The 26,545-nt window shown below is 43.5% G+C and overlaps 1 protein-coding gene across 1 annotated transcript in view; it reads left to right on the forward strand.

The window, feature by feature from the left end:
- Window positions 1-26,545, forward strand: part of DUSP10 (dual specificity phosphatase 10) — a 40,495-nt gene that overhangs the window by 676 nt on the left and 13,274 nt on the right. Inside the window, exon 2 of the mRNA XM_040263241.1 lies at window positions 1,750-2,603. Within this exon, the coding sequence (XP_040119175.1) occupies window positions 1,793-2,603 (811 nt within the window). The 5' untranslated portion in view covers window positions 1,750-1,792. The remainder of the gene's footprint in view (window positions 1-1,749; window positions 2,604-26,545) is intronic.

Raw genomic sequence — 26,545 nt, forward strand, 5'->3', positions numbered from 1 at the left:
ACTCCGTGCGTGTGTGCGTGTGTGTGTGTGTGTGTGTGTGTGTGTGTGTGTGTGTGTGTGTGTGAGTGTGAGAGAGAGAGAGAGAGAGAGAGCGTGTGTGCGCGCCGCGCACTCTGTGTGGAGGTGGGGGTCCCAGCTTATGTCTCCGTGAGCCCGCTTCTGCGTCCCTCTCAAGGGAAATGGACTGTTGATCCTGGGACGTACCCTACCAGGTAACACAATAGCAAAGACTTTTCACCGCTGGGTCCAGCTGGGAAACAGTTATAGCTTCTGGAATAGTACTCGCTCTTCAAAAAATACTACGCAAGGGAGGAAGGGGCGGGGGAGGGAGGGAAGAAAGGAGAAAGGGAGGGAGAACAGGGGTTGGATTCTTCTTGCCCATCTAAAGGTGGTGAGAGAAAGCTGAGTCCAGTGGGGATCTGTGGATGTGATAGGTGCATGCCCGTGTGTGTGTGTGTGTGTGTGTGTGTGTGTGTGTATTCTGCCTGTGACATTTTGGCTCTGTGTCTGAGAATGGTGACAGTCCTGTGTAGAGGGATGTTGGATGACATTTTTCCAGACATCTCTTAAAGTTGGTTTAGATGAGCTCCTCTTGCATGGCGTTTGGTGTCTCCTCTGTGTGTATGTCTAGTAGGAGAGGAGCCAGCAGGGCCCGGGAATGGAGTGCCTCTATGCCCATGGGGAGGAAGGAACTGTCCCTTTGCAGGTACCCTCTCATGAGACAGGACATAGACCCCTGTGGGCAACTCTTTACTTCTCACTGGGAAGTCTTCTTTATGAATCCATCCTCTTGAAGAGGGGGCACATCTGTGTGAGATCAAAAGATTATGCATAGTGGCTGCCTTCCGCTGAGAGAAGCTCTAGGATGTTCCTGTAGGGAAAGGAGGAGAATGGAGAGTTGAAGTGGTCCTTTTCTTAAAGGCAGAAGTGGAGTGGGTGGTGCGGCAAGGGAGCCATCTGAGGGATGGATCTGTCAGGGTCAGGGTTTTCAGACCTGCTTCCCTAGCTTGAGGCTTCATTTTAGGGGACCAGTATGTAATAAAAGAGGAAATGCAGATTAATTTATAAATAAGAGGGCAGTAGGAAACATGGGAGGTTTTAATATGACTTTGTTGTGCTTTTCAAAGGACTTAGGAGAAAGAAAAGTAAGAATAGCTCAAAATTAAAGAGATTCACTTAGAGGGCTACTTTCATTCTGATATGCAGAAAGTTGACATCTGCCCCTGATGTATATTTAGCTGCTGTATATTCCCATGAGCCTTGCCAGCACTCTTGGTCATTCCTTTGCCTTTGCAGTGGCTGAAGGAATTACATGGAAAGTATGCAAGGGTGGACGTATGGGTCCTTCTCAGATGATTGCAGTATATTTCTGCCCTGGAGATGAGGCCCAGAAGAGATGCCTCTTAAGAACCTTCCCTTCCATCTTGAGCTTTTCTGATCCTTTGTGCTTGTACTTTTTCTAAGGCTGAACTTGGATGTGGGTCCATGAAAGGTTGTTCATCAACATTTGCATAGACTACATCTAACCTTAGACTCAGCAAGGACAGGGGGTGGGGAGGGGGATGGTCCTCAGGCGTGCATCCTCTTTGAATCCATAGTGGTGAGTGTCAAGCTTTGAGTGACAGGATACTGGGCACTTAGGACAACTTCGCTAAGAGGGATGCAAAGTCCTTTCCTAGGGATTGGATTCGACTGCTTTTTGTGTCACATGACTTTATTCTTTCTTTCCCCCCCTCCCCTTCTTTACAGACTGTCTTGAGTTCTTCTTGAATTGCCAGTTTTCAGCCTCCTCATGCCTCCGTCTCCTTTAGACGACAGGGTAGTGGTGGCACTGTCTAGGCCCGTTCGACCTCAGGATCTCAACCTTTGTTTAGACTCTAGCTACCTTGGCTCTACCGCCCCTGGCAGTACCAGCCACCCTCCTGTCATCGCCACCACCGTTGTGTCCCTAAAGGCTGCAAATCTGACGTATATGCCCTCATCCAGCGGCTCTGCCCGCTCCCTGAATTGTGGGTGCAGCAGTGCCAGCTGCTGCACTGTGGCAACCTACGACAAGGACAATCAGGCCCCAACCCAGGCCATTGCTGCTGGCCCCGCCACCACTGCCATCGGAAGCTCTACCACCTGTCCTGCCAGCCAGATGGTCAACAACAGTGAGAATGCAGGCTCTCTAAGTCCATCAGGTGGGGTGGGCAGCCCCGTGGCAGGGACCCCCAAACAGCTAGCCAGCATCAAAATAATCTACCCCAATGACTTGGCCAAGAAGATGACCAAATGCAGCAAGAGTCACCTGCCAAGCCAGGGCCCTGTCATCATTGACTGCCGGCCCTTCATGGAGTACAACAAGAGTCACATCCAAGGAGCTGTCCACATTAACTGTGCCGATAAGATCAGCCGGCGGAGACTGCAGCAGGGCAAGATCACTGTCTTAGACTTGATTTCCTGTAGGGAAGGCAAGGACTCTTTCAAGAGGATCTTTTCCAAAGAAATTATAGTTTACGATGAGAATACCAATGAGCCGAGCCGAGTGGTACCCTCCCAGCCACTCCACATAGTCCTCGAGTCTCTGAAGAGAGAAGGCAAAGAACCTCTGGTGTTGAAAGGTAATGCCCCCACCCCCTCCCCAAGCACAGCCCTGGGGTCACCCTGGGTTTTCTCTGAGAAGTACCAGCTTCCTCCTTCCACTGGCTGCAAAAGACCAGAATTGCCTTTCTTCTTCTTGTCTTCCCTTCCATGCCCTCTCTTAATTATTTGGGGGTTGGGAGAGAAACCCAGCAACCCTGAACTGAAAGCCAGAAGACTTGGGCTCTGGTCTTTAATTCACCTTCTCATTTGCATTGTACAAGTCATTTCCCCCTCTCGGAGATGGTTTTCTCATCTTTCTAAAAAGGGGCTCTATGACACCACATGGCATCTGCAGTCATGCCTGCTCTGGTAACTCTGTTCCATTCAAACTAGCTGGAAAGTTCTTGTCTCTCAGAGTTAACCAAAGCTGATGGAACGGAGAAAACCGCAACTGTGGTGAACTGCAAGTGAACCTCCAGGTACCAGTTCTTTCTGTGGGAAATTCTTCCTCTTTCTCACCTCTCTGAAAGTGACCTTCAAAACGGGCAGAGATCCTTATTTTAGGGCCCCTCCGAGAGTTCACCCCAAACATCCATTCCTTTGCCCAAACTCCAAGGGACGGAGTCATTTTATGAAATACCCTCCAACACACTGTTTCTTCTGGTGTCACCTGACAACCGTTGACATCATAGCTCCTTCCAAGATGGGGTAGTGGGTCCCTTGCCCCAGGACACTGAGCGTGAATAAGTGGATGTCCGTGTCATTGAGCCCTGGCAGGAGGAATTAATTGCCCACCCGTCTCTGGGCTCTTTCTGCACAGCATTGCCTAACCTAAAGGGAGTCTGCATCCCCTGTCCCTCCCAGATGTGTCTCTTTGCCCTTGGATGCCATTCTTTAGGACACTGTACACCACACTTCATCTTTAGTGTTTTCTATCAGATGGTGGTGGTGATGGTGGTAGTGAGAGACAGTCTTCTTCTTTCTTCTCTTTCCTTGAGTGTTGAGTCAAGGCACATGGTCTGGGCCACATTGCCAGCCAGTCTCCTGCACTGTGTAGACCAAAGGCATTGCTGGGTTCCTTTGAACACCTTGCATATTTAAATTGCAACAGGCCATTGGAATGAGCAAGGTAGTTGGTTTTCCTTTGTGGGCTAGTTCTGCCATTCTTCTTGTCTTCCCAATGGTGCATTCTGCCTTTTGTTGAGGAATGTTCTTAGAAATCTAGTTCTAAATTTTTTGGACCTCATCTCCCCTGCCCACCCTCACTGGCCTCTACCCTACTCTTATTGGGGTCAACTAGCACAAAGGTACAACTTTCCTTAAGGAAGGGCTGGTGGGCTCTCAGGGGAAGGAGAACATCATGGAAGTTACATCCAGAGTGTTCCAGCAGCACCCAGGCATTTTATGTTGTTTTTGATGGGTTTTCTTGTGGTTGCTGATATGCTCATATTTCCTCTGTGTATCCTTGTATTTTGTCGTTTTGTATTCTTGTTTGGCTGACTTTGAGTGATTCCCAGTAGGTTTACCCAGCTAGCGTTCTGTCTCTGTGATCCTGGCTTGTCTCATCTTTTTCAGAAGAGAAAATACCCTCTACAAACTTCTCATTTGTTTGTATTGGGGAGCCAAGAAGTGGAGAACCAATGGAGTGATCTTCAGGGTGGTCTCTCGCTCATGTAGAGTAGATGCCGATGAGGGAACGCAGGCCTTTTGTGTCCAAATGATCTGAGAACAGGCATCAAATAATCCACATGAAGATGACCCTGGACTTAAACATTGAGAGTGTTAAGGAGGAGCTGTAGATTCTACTTTCTACTTTGGAGTGGGCATTATTGTGTATGCGGGTGGCTTGTCAGTTGCTGGGAAATGAATCTCCTAGGTGTTGCTGATCAAAGTGGGGTTCCTCTCCCCATTTCCTGTGGATGCAGCTGAGAGCCCAGGCAGCCTGGGCTTGTTCCTCGGTGTCAGTAAGGTTGCCTTAATGGGGCGGGGCCAGGCATGCTGCTGATGTCACCGCTGGGCGCCTGCCGCCACCACCAACAGGGTTCATCATTTTCGGGTTGGTGAGACGCAGAGGCAGTCGGTCTGGAAGTTGCCTGGTGGTAGAGGTTGTATTATTTGTAGTTTGAGCTCTTTCTTCAAATATCTGGGGATTTTGTTGAAGATATGTAGTTTGGGAGCAGAAGGGTCTGTAATGTACTTTATTATTTTTGTCATTGTGATTTTGGTCTCTTTGCGGGGGGCGATGGCGTAAAATTGGGACCATGATGGTAAAGAAGGGAAAGAGATCAATATTAGAATGCCCCTCTAGCTGCCTTTTCATCTGGGTAAACCAAAAGTTAATACCCTAACACCGCTGAGGTGAAAATGGGGTGGATATCTCTGAGAAGGCATGGCCAGCAAACTTCGCCTAGATTCTTGAGTGGGTCTATCAGACCATCCTGATCTGGCTTTTCTGCTGAGGTTTATTTTAGTAATCCCCACCCTTGGTGATGTAAGATTTTATTTTAGCAAGAGTAGTAGCGGTACCATTTTGGAAGGAGTGGTTTTTGCAGGAAGATGGGGTGGGGGTTGGTTAGCATCGGGGGTAGATGCTTCTAAGGCTTCGGGAGTTTATTTTCAGAGATTTCAGTACAATCCTGGGTTAATTTATGGCTGACCCATCTGACTCTCTGGTTTCTGTTTGTAAACACTGGTTGCTGCCCTCCCTGTCCAAGTTTTATGTCCCCCTGTTTCACTGCCATGCTCTCCATGTTTGGTGCTGCCTGTCAAGTAGAGCGGCTGCTCAGATACTGTTTTAGTAATGCTGTGTCAGGTTGGGAAGAAACTGATCAGAGGCGCAGAAGCCCCTGCGATTAAGGGATTGTTCTAATTTACATTCCCCTCCGCATTGGGACCTTTGTCTGAATTCGTATTTTATTCTCATCCTCCAAAGAAGAAATGGCATCAGATCTGTGCTTCTGCTCCACCTGGCAAACCATGGTCAAATGGGTACATGTGTAGAGACTTGCAAAGGCTTTGAAAGAATTATAATCTGTTTTACACCAAGTTGATTTTTAATGTGATTTTGCACCCAGCTGAATAAGGAGGCTAGACGATTCTGGCTTTTCCATAATGAGAGCTACCATCTTTGCTATGATGTTTGTAAGGTTCCCCTTCTTTTCAGCAAGGCTGGGTTCAGGGAAGTCATTTGTCATTTACCTATGTAGGAATGGATAGTCTATTATCACCTCCTCTTTAAAGACAATCTGTGTCTTTAAAACTTTTATTATAAAAGCTTTCAAATACAGAGAAACCTAGAAAAGAGTATCATGATCACCATATACCTAGTACCCAGATTAAACAATTGTTAATGTTTTCCCTCTCTGCTTTTCTCTTCCTTTATTGGTTGTTGAAATATATTAGAATATAGATAATGTTCGACTATATTTCAGTATGTTTCATGTTTAAACTTAATGCTTTCAAATTAAACAGGATGGGCATATTTTATAGTACTGTACGGACAACATTTTCACTCCTAAATGTTGGTGTCATGCTCCTGTTGTTGACTTTTTAAAGCTTGGAATTCCATTTTGACTAACTGGCTATTATTGAATCTATGGGGCAGCACCCCCTACCCCACCAACACCCACCCACTCCCCCAGACTGGAAGGGATCTATAGTGTCCTCTTCCACAGGAGTCTATCGGGTCCCATACCTGTACTTGCTCTGTGCTGTCAGGAAACAAAGAGTGACTGACAGGTCTGCCTCTGAGTCAGTGGTATTTATTGGGGGCAGGGCTGGCAGGGGATGAGTGAGTACCACTTCAGGAAGCTGATTCAGTAGCAAAAATCTGATCACATAGAGAGGTAACTTTTTATGCTAGAAAACTTTCCATCAAAACTCCTGAAGTGAGCAACATAGGTGGTACATCCTCCCATAGTCACAAAGGGCTCTGAAGTCAATATTTGTAGGCATTACTGAGTCTGATGACAAAGTGAAGGGCTGTGCTTAGAGACTCTGAGGAAATATGTTTTCTCTTCTGCATTGTTTTGTGGGAGAAACAAAAGTCTTCCTCTTGTCCGTCAGGGATGTTAGGATTTTTTTTTTTAAGATAAGTGAAACAAAGGCATAATCTAGTTTCACAGGTTTAGTGTTGTGATTCTGAGCTTTTGTTTAACATCCAGACATACTGAATATTAGCCGTGTAGCAAATGGTGGAGAGATTCAGGCAGGAGCAGGGGGCCAGCCTGTCTGGGCATCTTGGCTCACTCCTTGCTAGCTATGCGCCCTTGGCCAATGGCTACTTCCCTTACTTCCTTATTTTCCTTATTTTCCAAAAGGATGTAACAGCAGCACTCTCCTGGTGGTAGTTTAGGTAGTAAATGAATTAATGTGTACAAAGTGTCTAGCAAAGTTCCTCATACAGAGTGAACTCTCCCTCCGTGTAGCCCAGTAGTATTACTGTTGGTTGAACAGAAATGATGGTGTCAGTAAAACTGCAGTTTTGGCCTCTCTTCCAAAGGAGTGCAAATAACAGGTTAGGTACAGCCGTGTGTGTGTGTGTGTATGTATGTGTATGTGTGTGTGTGTGTGTGTTGCTATGGCCTAAAAATAACTTGATGACTGTTACCTAATTTAAGTAGCATACAGTTGGAGTGCCAAGTAATTACAAAGACATGTTGGGTCAGAAGGCCAGAGTAATTTCGGCATATCCTAGAATTATTTATTCAGTGGGGAATTTGTAAAAATGTGATGATAAATCTGTCCAACGAATGTCCCTTAACTAAATAATGAAAGTATAAAACTATTAAGCTTTGCTTTTTCTGGCCTCTCATCAGGCTGATTTATTTTTGGAATAAGGATTGTAGTCTGACTATAAAAGGGGAGGTGGAAGGAGTGGGGAGTGTGCTTCATTTTGAAAAGTTCTCGAAGCTTTGCGTTTTGATGGGATGGAAGGCCAGGGAAAAGGAGGGAATTCATGGAAAGGCCTGCTCATTTCTTTCAGTGAGTCTTGAACCTTGCCGCGAGCTGGTTCAGAGTTGCCTGTATCTTCCTTAAGCTTTTGGATATACTGTGCTGCTTCCTAATTAAAATGTAAATGAAAAGTTCATTCACTGTGTGTTCAGCAGAGTTTAGCTCACTTTCACCTGAGCTCCAATCGGGACTTTGCCACTGACCAACTGGAGGTGTCCTTAGGCGACTCAGGTTACCACTCCAAGCCCGTTTCTCTTCACTGTAAAACAGGGATAATTCCAACATCAAGGATGAAAGATGATGTAAATAGAGTGTCTGGCACATAGATAGCTTGTCAGTAAATCAGGTCCCTGGGCTCTGCCCCACTACCCCCACGCCCTTTCAGAATCTCATCCGTGAGACTGGGTGAGGGGGCAGCGGGATGGGAAAAAGGGGTGTGTCCTTTCTAAGCACAGCCCTAGCTGCTGCTGCTGCTAAGTCACTTCAGTCGTGTCTGACTCTGTGCGACCCCACAGACGGCAGCCCACCAGGCTCCTCCGTCCATGGGATTTTCTAGGCAGGAGAACTGGGGTGGGGTGCCATTTCCTTCTCCAATGCATGAAAGTGAAAAGTGAAAGTGAAGTTGCCCAGTCGTGTCCGACTCCCAGCAACCCCATGGACTGCAGCCCACCAGGCTCCTCCGTCCATGGGATTCTCCAGGCAAGAGGACTGGAGTGGGGTGCCATCGCCTTCTCCAAGCACAGCCCTAGGGAGCATGTTAAGTAGGAGCCACTGTTCTCACCCATTCAGATCAGTGAAGTTAACCATCTGGCTTGTCAAGGACAAGTTCAAGAAACTCCTTTTAGATGAGAAAAAGCAGGGTAGAGGAAGGGAGATTTGGCAACATTATAGGAACCGAATCATTCTCTAGACATAGCCTTGTGGTGTTCCTGCTCTCAGGAGCTGGCATTAACCTCTGACCAGGAGCTGGCCCTGCTTCCTTTATTCTAGTGTTAGCACCGACCAGACTCTGCCTGGCCCAGCATCTCTGGGGAGCGCTAGTTTGGGCATAGTAATGTGTTGGTTTGCAGTTCCGAAGCAGTTTGGTTCAAGCAGCTACAGGACACAAGAGGGGCAGCAGTTCTCATCCCAGGAGAAGCCCAGGAGGAGTCATCTCACCTCTTCTGAACTCGAGAATCCCAGGTTATAGAAGAGGGAGGAGGCTTAGAGGTCACTAGTCCAGGAACCTTCACTGCAGGCTGCACCTTGAAATCATCTGAGGCAACTTAAAGCCTAGGATGCTCTGTCCCACCCCCAGTGACTCTGATGAAATTGATCTGGGCTCCAGCTGAAGTATCAAGACTTTTAAAAGCTCCTCGGTGATTCAAATACGCAGTGAACTGGGACACCATCGAGCTCATCGTCTTATTATGCAGTTGCGGAATTGGGGCCTAGAGAGGTTTATTGCTCGTCCAAGGTCACATGCATGATTAATTTCAGAGCCTTAGTGCAAAAATAGGTCTTTCCAGGTTGATAGGTTGATTGTGTTTGTGTGTGTGTGTCTGTATAAAATAATACATACATAATTTTAAAGATACATCTGTTTTAAAATCTTTATTGAATTTGTTACAATATTGCTTCTAATTTTTTTTAACCCATCCATCTTGTTTATTAAGTTCACTATGTTTTTTTTCCCAAAACTTCAAATTTTTTTATTTTGTATTGGGGTATAGCCAATTTAGCCAATTAACAATGTTGTCGTAGTTTCAGGTGAACAGTGAAGGGACTCAGCCATACATATACATGTATCATTCTGCTCCAAACTCCCCTCCTATCCAGGCTGGCACATAACGTTGAGCAGAGTTCCACGTGCTGTACAATAGGTCCGTGTTGATTATTCATTTTAAATACAGGAATGTGTACATGACCTTCCTAAAGTCCTTAATTATCCCTTCCCCTTGGCAACCATAAGTTCATTTTCTATGTTTTGTTTTTTTGGCCTCAAGGCCTGTGGGGTCTTAGCTCCTCCACCAGAAGTCAAACCCAGGTACCCTGTATTGGAAGGCAAAGTCTTAACCACTGGACTGCCAGGGAAGTCCCTAAAATAATATGTTTAATCAAGAATGAGATGGTTGGATGGCATCACTGACTCAGTGGACATGAGTTTGAGCAAACTCAGGGAGATAGTGAAGGACGGGGAAGCCTGGTGCGCTGCAGTCCATGGGGTCAAAGATTTGGACATGACTTAGCAAATGAACAGCAACAACAATCAATCATTTTGAGTATTGCTACCTTTGTTCTTGCATTTTGGGATTTCAGTCTGAAAGTATAAGGACTTAAGTCTAAGATATTTTGAAACCAGCAAGCTCATGGCCCTGATATTTACCTGGGTCCTAGAAATATGGAACAATACTAATGATTATTTGATCCCATCTTCTAGGGAATTTAATGGTTTCAGGAAGAGCTGCAAAACAATTATCAAAATACACCCCTGTACCTAGATGTCTAAGGACTTATGTATTCGTTGGTTTCCATGGATATTAAACCCTTGTGGGTATGGGAGATTCATTCCCTTTTAAAATTTTTCTTTCTTTTTTTTTTTATTGAAGTATAGTTGATTTACAATACAGTGTTGCATTAATTACTGCTAAACAGCAAAGTGATTGTTCATCAGATATCACTGAATGCCTTCTACGTGCTCAGCACTGGTCTTTAGGCTAAGACATCTGCCATCATACCTAGGATAATTTGAATGTTAGAATGAGAGCATGTGTGGACCAGGCTAATATTCCAAATCCATTCCACCTTGCAGCTCATGTACCTGTGTGGATTCTTCATTCTCTTCTGCAGCAAAATCTTGTTTAGGGAACAGTTTATCTGGAGGAAATATCATTCCCCTGGGAAATCCATGTTTGTGTGACCTTTGGCTTTTTTCTCCTTTATTTTTCCCTTTCAAGATAGAGTCTGGCCTTTTCTAAGCACATCTCCTTGGGCCAACACAATTTCTTTCCAAAGTCTTGATCCAAAAAATTATTATTTTTTTATTTTTTTTATTATTTTTTTTTATCAAAAAAGGAAATGCACATACTCTGTCTCAAGAAGCTCAGGGCTGACAGGCTTCCTCTGTGCACTTGAGTGGAACTGTGTCATTTGAACCTCACTAATTTGGGACATGTTGCTGATAGGAATAAGACCTGTGTTTATTTTTTCCTGCAAGCTCTCTATGAAAAGAGGGCATGCAAAGCAAACAAACATTGTAAATGGTATTTCAGAGACAAGGTTTTGGCCTGCTTAGGAAAAAAAAAAAAAAAAAAAGAGTTTCCAAGTACAATTAAAAACTACTCTAAGGGACCAACTGAGCTATCAGGGAAGCCTACTCTAAGGGACAGGGCTTTGATAAAAACACAAGCATTTATTGTTTTGAAGCCTGTGCTATTTCCCCTAAACTGTGTGGGTCCCTCTTGCACAGATTTTCTGTGGCTACAGATCCATGTACTGTAACCTTACTAATTAGAAAAATGGGAGGGAAGAAAAAAGTGTGAGTGTGAACCACAGTCTGAATTTTATTGTAGAGTATTTCAATATACATTTTATATTCATGTTGATGTAGTATCCTTTCTAATTATGAAGTCCTTGATTCTAGATGCTTTTATGCATAAGTGAGGAGGAAAGTCTCAGCATCTTTTTTTTTCAGCATAAATCTGTATAATCTATTATTACTTAAAGTTGGGAAATATATCTATATTTATGTAAATATAAGAATATTTATAAATACATTTTATATATGTATATATATATATTTTTTTTCCAGTTCCCACCCCAACAAGACCCATATTTTATGTAACTTAAATGGAAAACAAGCTTGAGCCTATGCTTTTGGATACAGAAATGAGCTGTGCAGCCTGGTATTTTCATATACGATAAAGTCTGCTACCCCATGCTCTGCCTCTAGATCACTAACAGGAATAAAAGGTTTACGGATTCATTAAATTATCCATATTGCCATGATGTTTTATTTGTGATAGAAGTCTACTTATCTTTCTTTTACCACCCCTCCCCAAGACTGGAATTTCACAGACATCGAAATCAAGCTAAACTCTCTCAGAGTTCTTCAAGAAAGGGTGTGGTTTGGCCTTTCTACTTCCCAGTGGACTCCTGTCAGGCATCTGTTGCCCAATTCTCAATTAAGTAAATAGATGAAGCCACCCGATGCAGGGAGCACTGTCAGGCCGTCCTCCCTTTGAGGAGGGTAAGCTTTTCCCCTTATGATGTGAGCTCATGTGAGCTTACTTTGTGTCCCTGGCTAAGGAGGCGGTCACTTTAGGCAGAACATTACTGTCCAGTTCTTTAGTACTCGGTGCTTATGCTATGGGAGAAATAATCCCACATTCTTTGAACTGTGGCCCTGGGGTTTGCTTCCACTGGGCTAAATATCACCAGCTGTTGCTCCTGGCAGACAGGGAAGAAAAAGCCGATTGGGAGGAAAGGAAGGAGGCACAGGGGTGCAGAGGAAAGAGAATGCTGTGAGGGTAGAGGGTGCTGTCAGAGTCACAGACCAGATCCTCAGGCTCCTCGACGGGAGTCCTGGGTTCCAGTTTCCAAGGCCGTGAATTACTGTCATTAGTTCTGACAATATGTCTGTGTCCCTCTTAAAATAATAAGACAAGACAGTCTTCTCAAAGGGGCTTCCTTGAAGGGATCCAGGACATTTTCCTGGGCCTTGTATTTCTTATTAAAAAACATATTTTTATGGTAAGATCTATAAGAATGGTCTGATGATTCTCATGGAGTGATATTTTACTCTGACAGGGGAACACTATTTAATCACATATAACTGACCATCCTATCATCCCTGAAATTAGAAAATTATTTTCCAGATAGTTTGGTGGGGGTAGGGGGAAAGCGATTGAAAGCTTTCTATGTGCTGGGCATCGGGCTATCACATCAGCGTCTTAGTTCCCAGCACAGCTTCCTGAGAGAGGTTTTTAGATTCCTAGTTTTACAGAGGGAGAATCAGAGGAGGAGATTCAGTACCCTCCTCTGCCCCTATTATTAACCAGTGAGTTTCAGAATGAGAACTGAAACCCAGTTCTAAGGATCTCAAAGGCTCAGTTCTTTCCAGGCTGGCCGCATGTTTATTTACAAGCGAGCTATAGCTCTCATTCCTTAGGGTCCCTTTAACTGGGCTTTATCTATGAAGTGTCCTTGGTTACAATATCTGCGCCTCCCCCCATATTTTCTTGTATTTCCTCAACTGAAAATTCCAGTGCTCAGAGTGGCTGACTATGTCCTCAGAGAGGAGCTGGCTGCTCAGTGACCTCATCCTGAATTATATCCCAGCTTTGGAAAACTTCAAATTTTGGTCACGGCAGAGGTTTCTAACTAGAGCAACCAATCAATGAAAGAAATATTTGAAAACTGCAATGATTATTTGTAGCACTTATGAAATGTTTGCTATCTAGTGGACTCTGACATGGGAGCACTGTTTCTCGTGATAAGACTGCACTCTACATATGAGTGACTGAGACTCAGAGAGGTCCAGACACTTGTCCAAGGTCACTCAGCTGTACGTGGTACAGACTGCTGGGCACAGCGTTCTGAAGCTTCTGCTCCGTGTATTTTCAACACAGAGAAGTTTAGAGTGCATTCTTCTAGTAGCCTGTGATCTGAGGATGAGGCTTCCTTCTTTTGTCCATATGAATGTACTCACTTTCTAGAGTTGGGAGTAGATAAGGACGAAGGAAGACAAGTATGAAATTACACATAGTGAGTAAGAAAGCATGTTTGATAGGTATATATGACGATATCCCAAAGACTCTAAGACCCGACAGTATTTGATTATTTATGTTTTATATTCATTATCTGTTCTATCAATATGGATAATAATATTAACTATGTTATTTTCCCCCTCAAGGGCGTAAAGAATTTCTTGTTGTTATCATTACCTCTGGGAAGTGAATTCTCTGAGATTAGTGAATAAGAATCTTATCAAACTATTTACTATTTATTGTTTTCCTCTTCTTTCTTTATCTTTCTTCTTCTGTTCTATAATCTAAGCTTATAAATACAGCTCAGGTAACCTGAAAGTGTGACAGGGACAGACTCCAGAAAAAGCATAAATAACATCCTTGGAGGATAGCAGAGTGGACCCCTGGGAACCATGTGCTTGAAGTAGTATTCATTCAGGCAGAATTATTGAACATTTTTTTACACTGTCCCATTTTACAGTTATGGAAACTAATTACTTACCCAAGAGAACGTAGTTGGTAGCAGCACTGGCATAGAATCCATATTTCCTAACTCTCAGTTTAGTAATTATCCTTTAAATCCCAGTGGGAGTATAATGCTTTGGTTTGCATTTGAGTTGTTACTAAATAAGCAAATTTTGTGGGTTCACGTGTTTGGCCAGGTTGCTTCCTGTTTTCCTTCCCTTCCCCTTTGTAAGGAGCTGATTAAGTGACTTTTCAGTGAATTGATTGGCTGATTTGCATTTGTATTCAGCTTTCCTTTAGAAATTTGCATCTTTTCTAGCAGAAGGAATATATTAATAGTAAGTTAACAGCACAGATTCTAGAGTCAGCCTGCTGAGTTTGAATCTCAACTTTGCCACTTATTAGCAGCATGAAGTTGAATGAAATAAATTTGGTGTGCCTCAGTTTTCTTTTCCATAAACTAGGGAGGGGAATGACAATTGTCTTATGGGATTCTTTGAGGTTAAATTAGATCATATATATATATATGAACAATGCCAGACACATAGTTGCTAACATTTGATACAAATGTATCATAATTATAATACTGTACATCTGTAATAAAAGCTCATCTCCAAGGGATATATGAGTAATAAATTCAGTCAAATGAATTGACATCGCCACTGGTGAATGTAAGTAGAAATGACACTTTGATGCTTGGCAAATTTTTTTTATGTTTAAAGGTTTGGAAAAACCCAGCCTTTCTAGTGGGGTGGATAGGTAACTACATCAGGACTTTTTTCTGAATCAGTGCTACTCTGGAAAATTATATACTATTTCTATGTAAGGAAATCTAATAAAATTAAGTCTTAGCAAAGACTCAATTATTGAGTCAATTCTTGAGTCTTTGCTAAAAGTCCACTGTTGGACTATTAAGAAAATTTTAGAAAGAAAAATTAGATGACACGCTAATCCCCCGGACTGGCCTAGTTTCACTTTTACATATTCTCTGCATTCCTTACCCATATATGTGCATATTTTGCAGAGTTTTTCATACAGAAACTGAAATTCATTTTCACTTTATATTGCATATGCTTTTTACTTCCTGTATAGTCATCACAGGTTCTCTTTGAATGTTATAACGTGTCTTATTTTATAGTTGTATCACTTTTTACTTAATTCATTTGCATACTCATGAAGTTAAGATTATTCCCTGATTTTTGATATTATAAGAGAAATCTCTGAAGGGAACCCCCTATTTGGGAGTTTCTCCACTTTTCCATTGAGGAATGGAAGCTCCGGGCCAGTCACCTTGAGTTTCTTCTTTCCCTTTACTCCTCCTTCACTTTTTCATTCCTGCATGTCTCTTCAAAAATAAGCTCCAACTGCCTGTTAAAGTTATTGGTTTGTAGGGAAGTCTTTATCTTTCATCACAAGGTCTTTGCACAAATTCTGTGTGTGCCACACACGTGCCCTAAGGCATGTACTGTAAATCTCCAATTTCTGCATTGGTGGGCAGAGTAAGGGAGCGTAGACGCAGCCAGTCAATACTATTAAAAACCAGAAACTATTGTGGACATGAATGATCTGGCAGGACCAACACCAGCTCCGTTTCAGAAATCTGATTCACTGAATCAAATAGCAGTTTGATGCTATTGATAAGACATTTTGAAAGGAATATCCTTGCAAATAACAACAGAAAGTTAGATTTTATGAGAAGCTATTAAGTGTTTGTGCCCCTGCCTCTTTCTCCTATTTTTTAAAACCCTGGGGTTTTAGTGCAGCTTGGAAGTCTTTTGAGTGCTTAAGCAGTTAAAGGAATACATCAGGATGGAAAGACAATTCCCATTAGTTCGTTTGCCAAATTAAGGTAAAATGCCCTTTAAATAGGAGCTAATTCTCTGACAGATAATTAGCTTGTCTTTCTTGATAAAGTATGTGAATTGGATTGAGTTTATTATAATTAATCTTGCATATTATGTAAAAATGCATTTGTCTGCCCTTATTAGGTGAATCTCTTCATTCCTAACTTAAGGGTGGCTTGGAACTTCAATCCCACTCCAGTGAGAACTGACTGAATTGGATGAATGCCAGGGTGATGGGGAGCATTGTTATAAATGTTGGGAGAGGCTGAATGTGGGGTACCACTATTCAGAGACAGGGCTTTCTTAATAACGTGGTTATGTCCTCAGTCACTCAGTGGCGGCCAACTCTTTGTGGCCCCGTGGACTGTAGCCCACCCGAATCCTCTGTCCATAGGACTCTCCAGGCATGAATTCTGAAGGGGGTTGCCATTTCCTCCTCCAGGGGATCTTCCAGACCCAGGGATCGAACCTGTGTCTCTTGCATCTCCTTCGTAGGCAGGTGAATTTTTTACCATTAGTACCACCCAGGAAGCCCTTTTCTTATTAATATCTACATCTTAAAAAAAAAAAAAAAGAAAAACTTTGATTATGTTTTGGGTCCTGAGAAATCAGATGCTACAAAGCTGCTTGGAATCAATCTCCTACTCATGACATTCTTTTGCATTTACAATGCAGAGCATTTTCTAGGGACTGAAGAGTGCGGTGATTGGCAGATACACTTGCTGAGGTCTAAGCAGTGACTCTGGGAGATGGCCTGAGGGGAGCAGAGGGGATACTCAGTGACTTCAGGAGCCGCAGCCCCCCACCCCCCCTAATTTTCTTCCTTCCCACCTCCCAGCTATTCAGAGTTTCTTGAGACGCCCCATCTGGCTGCTTTCAGGGCTTCTTTTCTCATCAAAAGCTATTGTCCATGGCTACTTGATTTTGCCAAGGGCAAATGTGGGCTGGGGAGATGGAGTTTGGGAATAAAAGGACATACTGTAGATGATTCACCCAACAGCCTCTCTCCTCCAAGCTAAAGTTTTTCTTTTCCGGAGAAGATGGAGGATATTTGATGTTGCATGGGAGTTGCCTAACACAGGGCTTAGATCACCTTAGGGTGTAGCCCTTGGCCACTGTGTGTGTGTATGTGCACACATATAGTTTAGTTAACATTTGCAAAATGGACACTTAACTCATTTAATGAAGACAGCAATAGTCATCTCTATCTGCAGCCGTGGCTCAATATGATAGCCATGAGCCACGTGGGACTTGAAATGAGGTGAGTCCAAACTGAGGTGTGCTGTGTGTGTAAGATACATGCTGGATTTCAAAGACTTTGCATAAAAAACATTTAAGATATTGCGTTGATCATTGTTTTACTGTAGATTATACATTGGAATGATACTATTCTGGACACGTTGACCTAAGTAAAATATACAATTAATGTTAATTCTACCGATTTCTTTCTCCCTTTTAAAAATATAGCTATGAGAAAAAAGATTTGTTACATAGTAACTGGTATCATACGTCTATGGAATAGTGCTGATCTCTATGTAGTGATAACAGTATTATTATCTCTACTTTTTAGATGAGGAAACTGAGGCTCAAAGAGGTTAGGTAAATTGCCAAAGTCACACAGCAGAAAGTTAAATTCTTACTGCAAAGCCAATGTAAAGCAATGTGATTATAGGGTAGGGATTCTGTAAGTAGTTTGAGCTCCACCCAGGAAGAAGTGGGGGCTGGAGACTGAGTTCAGTCACGTGACTGGCTCACTCAGTGGGGCCTAGTAGTGAAGCCCTAATGAAAACTCAACTCCAGAGCTGCATTCAGCTTTCTGATTCATGAACACAGTGGAAGGCTGATGAGTCCATGGGACACTGAAGGTCCTTGTTCAGGACCCTCTCACCTCTTGCTCTGGGTATCTCTTCACTTGGCTGGTCCTGATATGTATCCTTTGTAATAAAACCGTCAAGCTCTTTCCTGCATTCTGTGAGCCATTTAGTGAATTATCCGACCTGAGTGGGGAGTGGTGTGGGAAGCCAAGAATTTTAAGCTGATTGGTTAGAAGTGCAGGTGGCCTGGGAACCCCTGGGCTTGTGGCTGGCGTCAGAAGTAAGGGACAGTCTTGTTGGGTTCCATGCCTTTAACTTGTGGAGTCTGTATTGACTCTGTGTTGTTAAGGGGAGTTACACTGTGGTTTTATAAGAATAGACTGCTTTCCATCGAGATGTATGTTTTAGGGGTACAGTGTCCAGGAAAACAGAGTACTGTAGCTTAACTTGCTTGTTTCTCTAACCCCACATCTCAGGTGACAGTGGCCAGTTATGCTCTAGGCTTGTGAAATGACTCAGCCTTCCAGCAACTGCTGTTGACCACGAGACTTGGCCCCGAGACAGGGTAGCCTCTGACACCACCATGCCCAGCAACCTTCCAGCCTGCAACTCTTGGGGTCCCTCTGCTTCTTCATGTCCAACAATACCACATAAAGGGTGATGACATATACATTACATATCACTTTGATACCAGAGATTTTTAAATATTGGTGTTGAGATTAAGTTCCTTACCGGAAACTGTTATAGGGTGATAACATAGGTAGGAGTGTTTTGTAGTTTTTTTTTTTTTTTTTTTTTTTTTAGTAGTTTGCAATGTCTGGGGCCTCCCAGGCTCAGTAGTAAAGAATCCGCCTGCCAATGCAGGAGACTCGGATTTGATCCCTGGGTCGGGAAGATTCCCTGGAGAAGGAAATGGGTTGCCAGTATTCTTGCCTAGAGAATCCCATGGACAGAGGAGCCTGGTGGGCTAAAGTCCATGGGGATCGCAAAAGAGCTGGACACAACTGAGTGACTCAGCAGCGGCAGCAGCAATGTTTTGAATCACACTTTTGTCATACGTGTCCTATTGACATCTCCTAAATGCTGTGTTCACATCTTTTCTTTGGGGGCTTTGGTTTGGATTTTTAAACCATCATTCCATGTGTTTTCTTTTTCTTTTTCAGTTTGGTTTCGCCTTCCTTCTTAAAATAGACACTGTCTTCCCCGTGGTCCTGCTAACTGTCACCCTTCTGTTACCGCTGAGGCCTGGCTCTCTTCCTGAAGGCCCTCTTAGGTCACCAGCTCCTAGAAAGTGGACTCCTACAAAGGCATCTTGGGGCTGCCCTAGAAGGCTCATTTCTAAGAAAAGACAAACTTAAGCTGTATAGTTAATGCAAGGGGAGATTCCTTTACCAATGAAAACAAGGAATGAAACAAAGACTCTTCTAGAATTGGAAAAGAAGTCTCTTGAAATGCCCACAGTGACTTGATTTCTACCTACTTGGGCCAGCTCTGGGCACTCTGCATACTACCACTATGCCAGGGTTGCTCTTTAGAACTGTTCGGCTTTGAGGTTGCAGAGAGTTAGGTAACTGCCACTCTCAGTAACTGTGGGAGCTAACCTTCCAGTTTCTAGGAAGGTTAGAAAGAACCAACCAAAAAGACACAGAAAACTGGGCGATCTCTGCTCACTCTGTGTCTCTGAGATCCTCACCTTCCAGACGACCAGTGTCTCTGAGGCCTTTGTTTCTGTTTTTCAAGAACACCGGTAATGTGACCCCTGTGAGAAAACCAGGGCTGGAACAGTCTTTTTTAGAGAAGAGGAAACTCCTATGTTTGAAGAAAAAGCTCTTAGGATATGATTATATTTTAAAATGGCTGCTGAGTTAAGTAACTTGCTCAAAGGTGCAAGGTTGAGAGGGAGGGATGGGAGGAACCTGGAATTGCTGATTTTACATCCAGCCTCTGTCCCTTCAACAGGAGGCAGAAGAAATAGCCCTGGGGCTGAATTCACACCATGTGACTCATCTGTCTGTTAACTCAGCTTGTCTCATAGGGCAAGCCAGTTAGCTGGGTGGGGGCCCAACTAGATCTCAGTAGTGTCCCCCGCAGCGCACATTTCATGCTTAATAAATGAGTATGTAAATAGACTGGGGGTGGGGGGGATGTCTCTCACCCTGTTCTCTGACATCCCGCAGGCTAAGTGCTCCCTCCTAAGTAAGCTTCTACTTGTTCATGGCTCTTCTATTCATTCATCGCTTATATAGAACGTCCAGTGAGGAGGCATGGAGAGAGGAGAAAAGGTTAAAGGCCACCAGGAATGATTTGGCTTTGACCCCAGTCGTCCTCAGGCATGGCTGTTTGTCACCTCTACAGGCTACTTCTTCCCCATGAGCCTTTCCAGCCCTCCCTTCCAGTCTGGGAGAGTGACAGGATTTCTGTGTCCTCACGCTAAACTCACCTGGCTGGCCCTGTACTTGTCCTACACAAGTCTCAATGGGATGGCATCATTTCAGTTGTTGTTTTTTAATTCAAGTATAGCTGATTTACCATGTTGTGTTGATTTCTGCTGTATAGCAAAATGAGCCAGTTATATCTGGACAGACACACCTTCTTTTTCATATTCTTTTCCAATATGGTTTATCACAGGGTATTCGAGGAGTCTTAAAATGCTGCTTCTGCTACATTTCCTCGATTTTTCCTTCATCTCTTTCTTTCTCTCATTTGATTTATCTTCATAGACTATATATTTTTAAAAACACTTTAATCTTTTAAATTCCTAGCATTATGCTGAGCAACATATAGTACATCTTTACAATGAACTGGATCTTTCTCCTCTCATTCCAAAGCTCATTTAATCGAGAAACATTTTTAATAAATATGTAACCATACTGCTTATTGTTTGTAATCAATGTGTCAAGAAATTCTGTCATTCATAGTCAATGTTTCTATTCTTTACAAGGAAGCTATAAGTTTTGTTGCTGTTTAGTCACTAAGTCCTGCCTGATTCTTTGTGGTCCCATGGAGTGTAGCCCGTCGGGCTCCTCTGTCCATGAGATTTCTCAGGCAAGAACACTGAAGTGGTTTGCCATTTCCTTCTCCAGGGGATCTTCCTGACCCAGGAATCAAACTCATGTCTCCTACATTGCAGGCAGATTCTTTATCACTGTGCCACCTGGGAAGTCTGAGATATAAGTTAGGAATAGCTATTTTACCTGTAACTGACACTCAGAGAAGTTACAGTATAGGGATGCCCAGCTAGTAATTGGCAGAGATGGGATTGGAATTCAGGTCTCCTGATTTCAAACAAGTTACTCTTCCACTCTCAGTGACATTTCCTATCACAACTAATGTGTCTCTTCTTTAAACTCTAGAAACATTCAATGAGCATCTACTATAAAAAAAATCAGGTATGGCTTTAGGTGCTAAACAGTGCATACTTCCAATTTCTATGAATAACTCCCAGTATTAGTTCATTAAATCCTTGAAGTGACTCTATTGTTGCCTGCTGGAACTGTTATTAGCCCAGTTTTGCAAATGAGGAAGCTTGGGTACAAGGAGGCTAAGGAACTTTGCTGAGATCATGCTGCTGGAAAGTGCAGAGGCCGTCTGAGCCACAGGGCAGTGATGTTGTGTTTCCTCTAAGATGCACAACAGCTTGGCTTTGTTGGGATCCACACTTTAACAATAAACAAGGGGAAAAATTAACATGTGATTTCAGATAAGCGATCAGTGAAGACTATGAAACTTTAAAACTTCACAATATAGTGAAAGAGATCTGTGGGAGAGTTGCTATAAATAAAAGGAAGACCTTTATGATGGGATCCTGTTTGATCTGAAGTATGAATCACCTACACGAGGACCTAGGGGAAGGGAGTTCCAGGAAGAGGGAAGAGTACATGCAGAGGCCCTGAGGTGGGAAGCAGGTCATCTAGGGTTCACAAATCCCATGATAATGTCTCTCTTGGTTGTTCATTGATGTCCAGGTTGTCCACACTGTGCTGAAATTATAGAATGCTGAAATTTTGGGGAGAAACTTACAGATGATCCAGACCCCCGGTTTTCTAGAAGTGGCAAGAGGGGTCACAGAGCTAGCACCCAGTATGACTGCAGCATGGAAATGGGGGCAGTGTTCCAAGTCCCTGCTGTCAGGACTTCTGTTCCCTGAGCAATGTTAGGCCTGGCTTCAAGGGAGAGCGCTGGGCAACCTGGCAGTGCCAGATGTGGGGTGCCTCTCAAGTCACCTCTCCTTTTCACCCATCCCAGGTTGAACCAACCATGACTTGGCCAACCTTCCACTGAACCTCAAGTCTACACTGAAAATATATGATCCCAGTCCTCCCTGCCAGAGATGTACTGGCTTCCTGGTTTATTTTTTCTTCCCTTTCATCCCAGAAGGTGATCCATGACATGGAGACACACCAGCTTTTGACCTGGTGCAAACGCGTGTATCTCTCGGCACACAAAGGCCCCTCACCTGGCTCTAGGCTGATCTTTCCAAGTTCGGCCCTCATGTGGGTCTCGGACCACTGGGCACAGCTGACTCAGTGAATCCTTGAGCCAAGAGAGCTCATGCCTGCTCTTTCTGGCAGTTTATCATTAATGCTCAGACTTGCTTAGTATTCTTGCCAAATATAGAATTCAGCTCAGTGGCTTGAGGAAGTTGTTGCTATGCCTTTTGTGAACTGAAAACACTGGTTCAGTAAAACGACTCATGGTTTGATGTTGACACTTGATCCTTTCCCCTGCCACTTCCTGAATTCCCTAAGCCACAGCCCTTTGACCCTCAGATCATATGAAAACACATCCTTGTAAAAGCTGTTTGTTTGGACATGGGAGTGTCACCCACAGCTAGCGGAGAAGCTCGCAGCACTCTTTGCCCGGTGCTTCCCTACACAACAGTAAGGATGGAACCCACCCTTCACTCGCATGACCCTGTCTTGCTTCCTGCCTTTCTTCCCGTCCTCTTGTCATGGATGTTTGTAGATGACCTTTTACGAACATGATTTCCAATGGGAATGTTTCACGGTAGAAATATGTTCTCTCTTGAGGCCTGCTCTTGATATTTCTAGAGATTTATTTAATTGGACTCTACTTAAATCCCTCTGGGAAACATACTTTTGCCGTGAAGTTGTGATGTGTTTAATTTGGGGTCTAAGATAAATGCTGGTCCTCAGGGGAGGTGGATCATTAAGCAACAGTTTTCCTTTTGTACAGTGGGCTTGTTTAATGAATAACTTTACTGGGCTTTCCTCTGTTTGTTTGTTTAGCAATGCTTCATTAGTTAAACTCCCGCGCTGCAAAGCAAAGAATGCTTTCCCCTCTCTTCAGAGACCTAAACAAGCATGGAGAGTATCTGCCTGAGCTCTTGGGGAAAACATGGCTTTGCGTTTTATAGCTCTCTTCTCCTGTTAACATTCTTCCCTCTCTAGTCTTCCAGCACGATCTCATGGATTTTTTTTTTCCCTCTTCTTTAATCCTTCCTGATGGATTAACCGGTATTGAGCTTTTTAGTGAACAGAGGAGAAGCCTAACATGGTATCGAGTGGCCTCCCTGATACACAGAAAGTCTCCAGCTAAACCTTTCTTCAACCCAGAGAGAGGCTGCAGGAAGGACAGGGGTCAGCACTGATCCACAGGGAGAGTATAGCTAATGAGGAGACATGTGTTTTGGGGAAGAAATGGGCTCCTCGGCTTGTAGCTGGCTTGTGGCACGAAGGTTCTGGAAGATTCCAGAGGCATGCTTTAGGGAGCTTTCCCATCTTGACCTTGGACCACTTCTGGCTTGAATTTGAGATATGGTACCTACTTGAGCTGGCTCCCAGGAGTCAGATTCTCAGGCAGTCCACAGCCATGGGTGTGGTACTTCAAAAGTAAGCATTATAATTTACATTTTCAAAAAGTAAGCTGTATGGGAATTAAAAGCATTGCTGTGTTTGTCTGCTTGGGCTGCCATGACAAAATACCATGGACTGGCTGCCTTCAAGAAGAGACATTTATTTTCTCACAATTTGGAGTCTAGAAGTCTGAGATCAGGATATAGGATGGTCAGGTTCTGGTGAAGTCTTCCTGGCTTGCAGATGGACACCTTCTTGCTGTGTCCTCAATCTGAGACACACACAGAGGGACAGACCAAGGTATTTGGTATCTCTTCTTATAAGGTTCTAACCCCCTTTATAAGGACCCTACCTCATAACCTCATCTAAACCTAATTATTTCTCAAAAGTCCCATCTCCAAATAATATCACATTAGGGATTAGGGCTTCAGCATGAGAATTTGGGTGGGGACAGGAGGAGACACAGTCAGTCCATAGTGGGTACAAAACGTGTATTCTGCAAAAGGAAGGGTATAAATTTTTCCCAGGTTTGGAGTATAGATAAACTGTACAATTTGCCAAATTATTAATAACTTTTTTCTCACTCTTCTCTCTCTGCCTTTCAAACTCATATTGATCACATATTACGGACTTCTACACATTCAGGAGCTTCTTGCTGAACTTAGATCAACACCCCAATTGCTTAATGGCTCTCAGAGGCCCTCTGCAGACTCCTGGGCCTCTTCTGGTCACTCTTGCTTCCTCATTCTGCTTCATCACATTCTGTCTCTTTGAGTCATTGAGGCCTCATGAGTGTCCTGCCTTGGCCTCTAGTTGCGGTCCTCTCTGCCTCAACTGTTCTCCTAAGTCCCCTCCCCTCCATCCATTTTCCAAACCAGTCAATCCCTTTTTATCCCCAGAGAGGCCTGCCCTGAAACCTGATCTAATCGGCTCCCTCTCACAGCACCGGAGACCTGGAGGGCACCTCATGGCCCTCATCATCATTAATCATTCTCTTTTTATTTCTGTTTTATATGTTGATCATCCATCTCCTCCCATCGGACCCTGACTGGTGGGGAGCGTGAGAGGAGGGGAGAGGGAAGGGCCATCATCAGCCTGTCATTCAAATCTCAAAATGTCTGGGAGGATTTGCTCTCAAATAAGAGAGATTTTCTAAATATTTATTTATATATTTGACTGCACTGGGTCTTAGTTGAAGTCTCCAGGCTCTTAGTTCCCTAACCAGTGATTGAACTTAGGCCCCTTGCACTGGCAGAACAGAGTCTTAACCACTGGACTGTCAGGAAAGTCCCTAAAAGAGATTTTAAAACTTGTGTTCATCAGGTGTATCTGTTTAGAAAACCCATAGGCCTGAGCTGTGTGTTCGAGATGTGCCTTTCTCCCTAGGAACTGGTTGGCCTGGGATGAAATAGGTAAAGTTTAGATGTGGATGGACCAGAAGGAAATCTGAACTTTCATGTTTTCAGGAACGGGAGGCTTGAACTTGGCTGTCTTGCTATCAGCCCCTCTATATACTCAATCTGTAGTTTGATAGGCACACTTTGTAGCAGAAAGCTGTTCCCTTGATTGAATCCCAAAGCTCTGTCTTGAAAAGAAAAACTATTGCATTAATTTCTTTAATTGGCATTTTTGTGAGTGGATGTGAAGCTCAGTCTCATGGCAGATGAACTCGCAATGAAAATAAGGACTATAACATGGGACTTTGGATAGACTGGGGGAAGAAGGGTACAAGTAGACCCATAGAGGTCAGCTCGGACCAGTCCAGGCTTGGCCTAAGAGAGCATGGACAACTTCTCTTGACCTCAGGCTGAAGAACCGACTTGGAAAAATCAATTATGCCTACCCGCTGCCTTCCAGCTTGCTGGAGCTGTTTGTCAGTCCCTAAGTCATGTCCCACTCTTTGCGACCCCATGGACTGTAGCCCACCAGACTTCCCAGTCCTTCACGATCTCCTGGGGTTTGCTCAGATTTATGTCCATTGAGTTGGTGATGCTATCTAACCATCTCTTCCTCTGCTGCCCTCTTCTCCTTTTACCGTCAGACATTCCCAGCATCAGGGTCTTTTCCAATGAGTCTGCTCTTCGCATCAGGTGGCCAAAGTATTGGAGCTTCAGCTTCAGTCCTTCCAATGAATATTCAGGGTTGATTTCCTTTAGGATTAACTGGCTTGATCTCTCTGCCTTCCAGATGGTGCTTCCTGAAACTTTTAGGAGGCAGAATGGGGAGGGTGATGTAAAGATGGTGTTCTCTACACTAAGGGGCCTCATGGTGTGTGTGGGGTGGAGGACAGGAGGGGGGCTTGACCACTTTTCCCATCTTCACTTCAACTCTTTAAAAATAAGTTTCAAAAATATTGTGTGGATTCATTGGACGTTTAAGCATCAAACATGTTCCAGGTAGAAGCTCCCTTTGTTTTCTTTCCAAAGTGTTTTGTGAGACAGGCAGGGGGAGGGTGGGGAGGGAGAAAGAGAAGCTAACACAGGCAGGCTGGCAGGACCGGGGGCCAAAGGGTGTTTTTCCTTAAAGTCACAGTGACTTCTGCCAAACCTGAGGGGTTCCTGGCTGTGGGAACTCAGCGATCTTAAGTTTGAAGCCTGCTCTCAGAAAAGTCATCTGCTCATTAAAAGAACACAGAGCTGTTTAATTTTTGTCTTTGTGGAAAATTGTATGACTGTCATCAGCTGTTGCTTCTGGCAGTGCTTTCTGTTCTAATGTAAATAAATGAGGTAACAGATTTAAAGAAACAGGCTGTATTTACGTACTTGGAGAGCGAAGTATGCTCTCAAACAATCTGCCCGTGTTCTTCAAATACACACAAATTAAACTGCTCTATCCTAAACACTAGTTACTCATTAAAGCCTTAAAGTACGAATGCTAAGAAGGGGGCAACACAAGTGCACGCCCTTCAAGGGTAGTGACAAGAAGCTGCTTTTTTGTGTGCAGTTGAGAGCTACTTCAGCAGGCTGAAATTTAATCCCCAGCTTTCTTCTCCACCAATTCGGTAGTGAGGTTACTTTTTAAAAAAATTCATTTTATTGAAATATAGTTGATTTACAATGTTGTGTTCATTTCTGCTGTACAACAAAGTGATTCAGTTATACCAAGACACAGAGTCTTTTTCATATTCTTTTCCATTATAGTTTATCACAGAGTATTGAATTTACTTCCCTGTGGTATATAGTAGGACCTTGTTATTTATCTATTCTATGCAAAATAGTTTGTATCTGCTGATCCCAAACTCAAAACTCATTCCACGTTCAACTTCAGTTTTGTTGCTTTTTGTTTTTGTTTTGTTTCGATTTGTTTTTAAAGTAGCTTTATTGATCTATTATTTAAATACTATAAAATTAGCTCACTTTATG

This window comes from Oryx dammah, unplaced genomic scaffold, assembly GCF_014754425.2.
Source record: "Oryx dammah isolate SB20612 unplaced genomic scaffold, SCBI_Odam_1.1 HiC_scaffold_21, whole genome shotgun sequence".
In the NCBI taxonomy this organism is placed as follows: Eukaryota; Metazoa; Chordata; class Mammalia; order Artiodactyla; family Bovidae; genus Oryx; species Oryx dammah.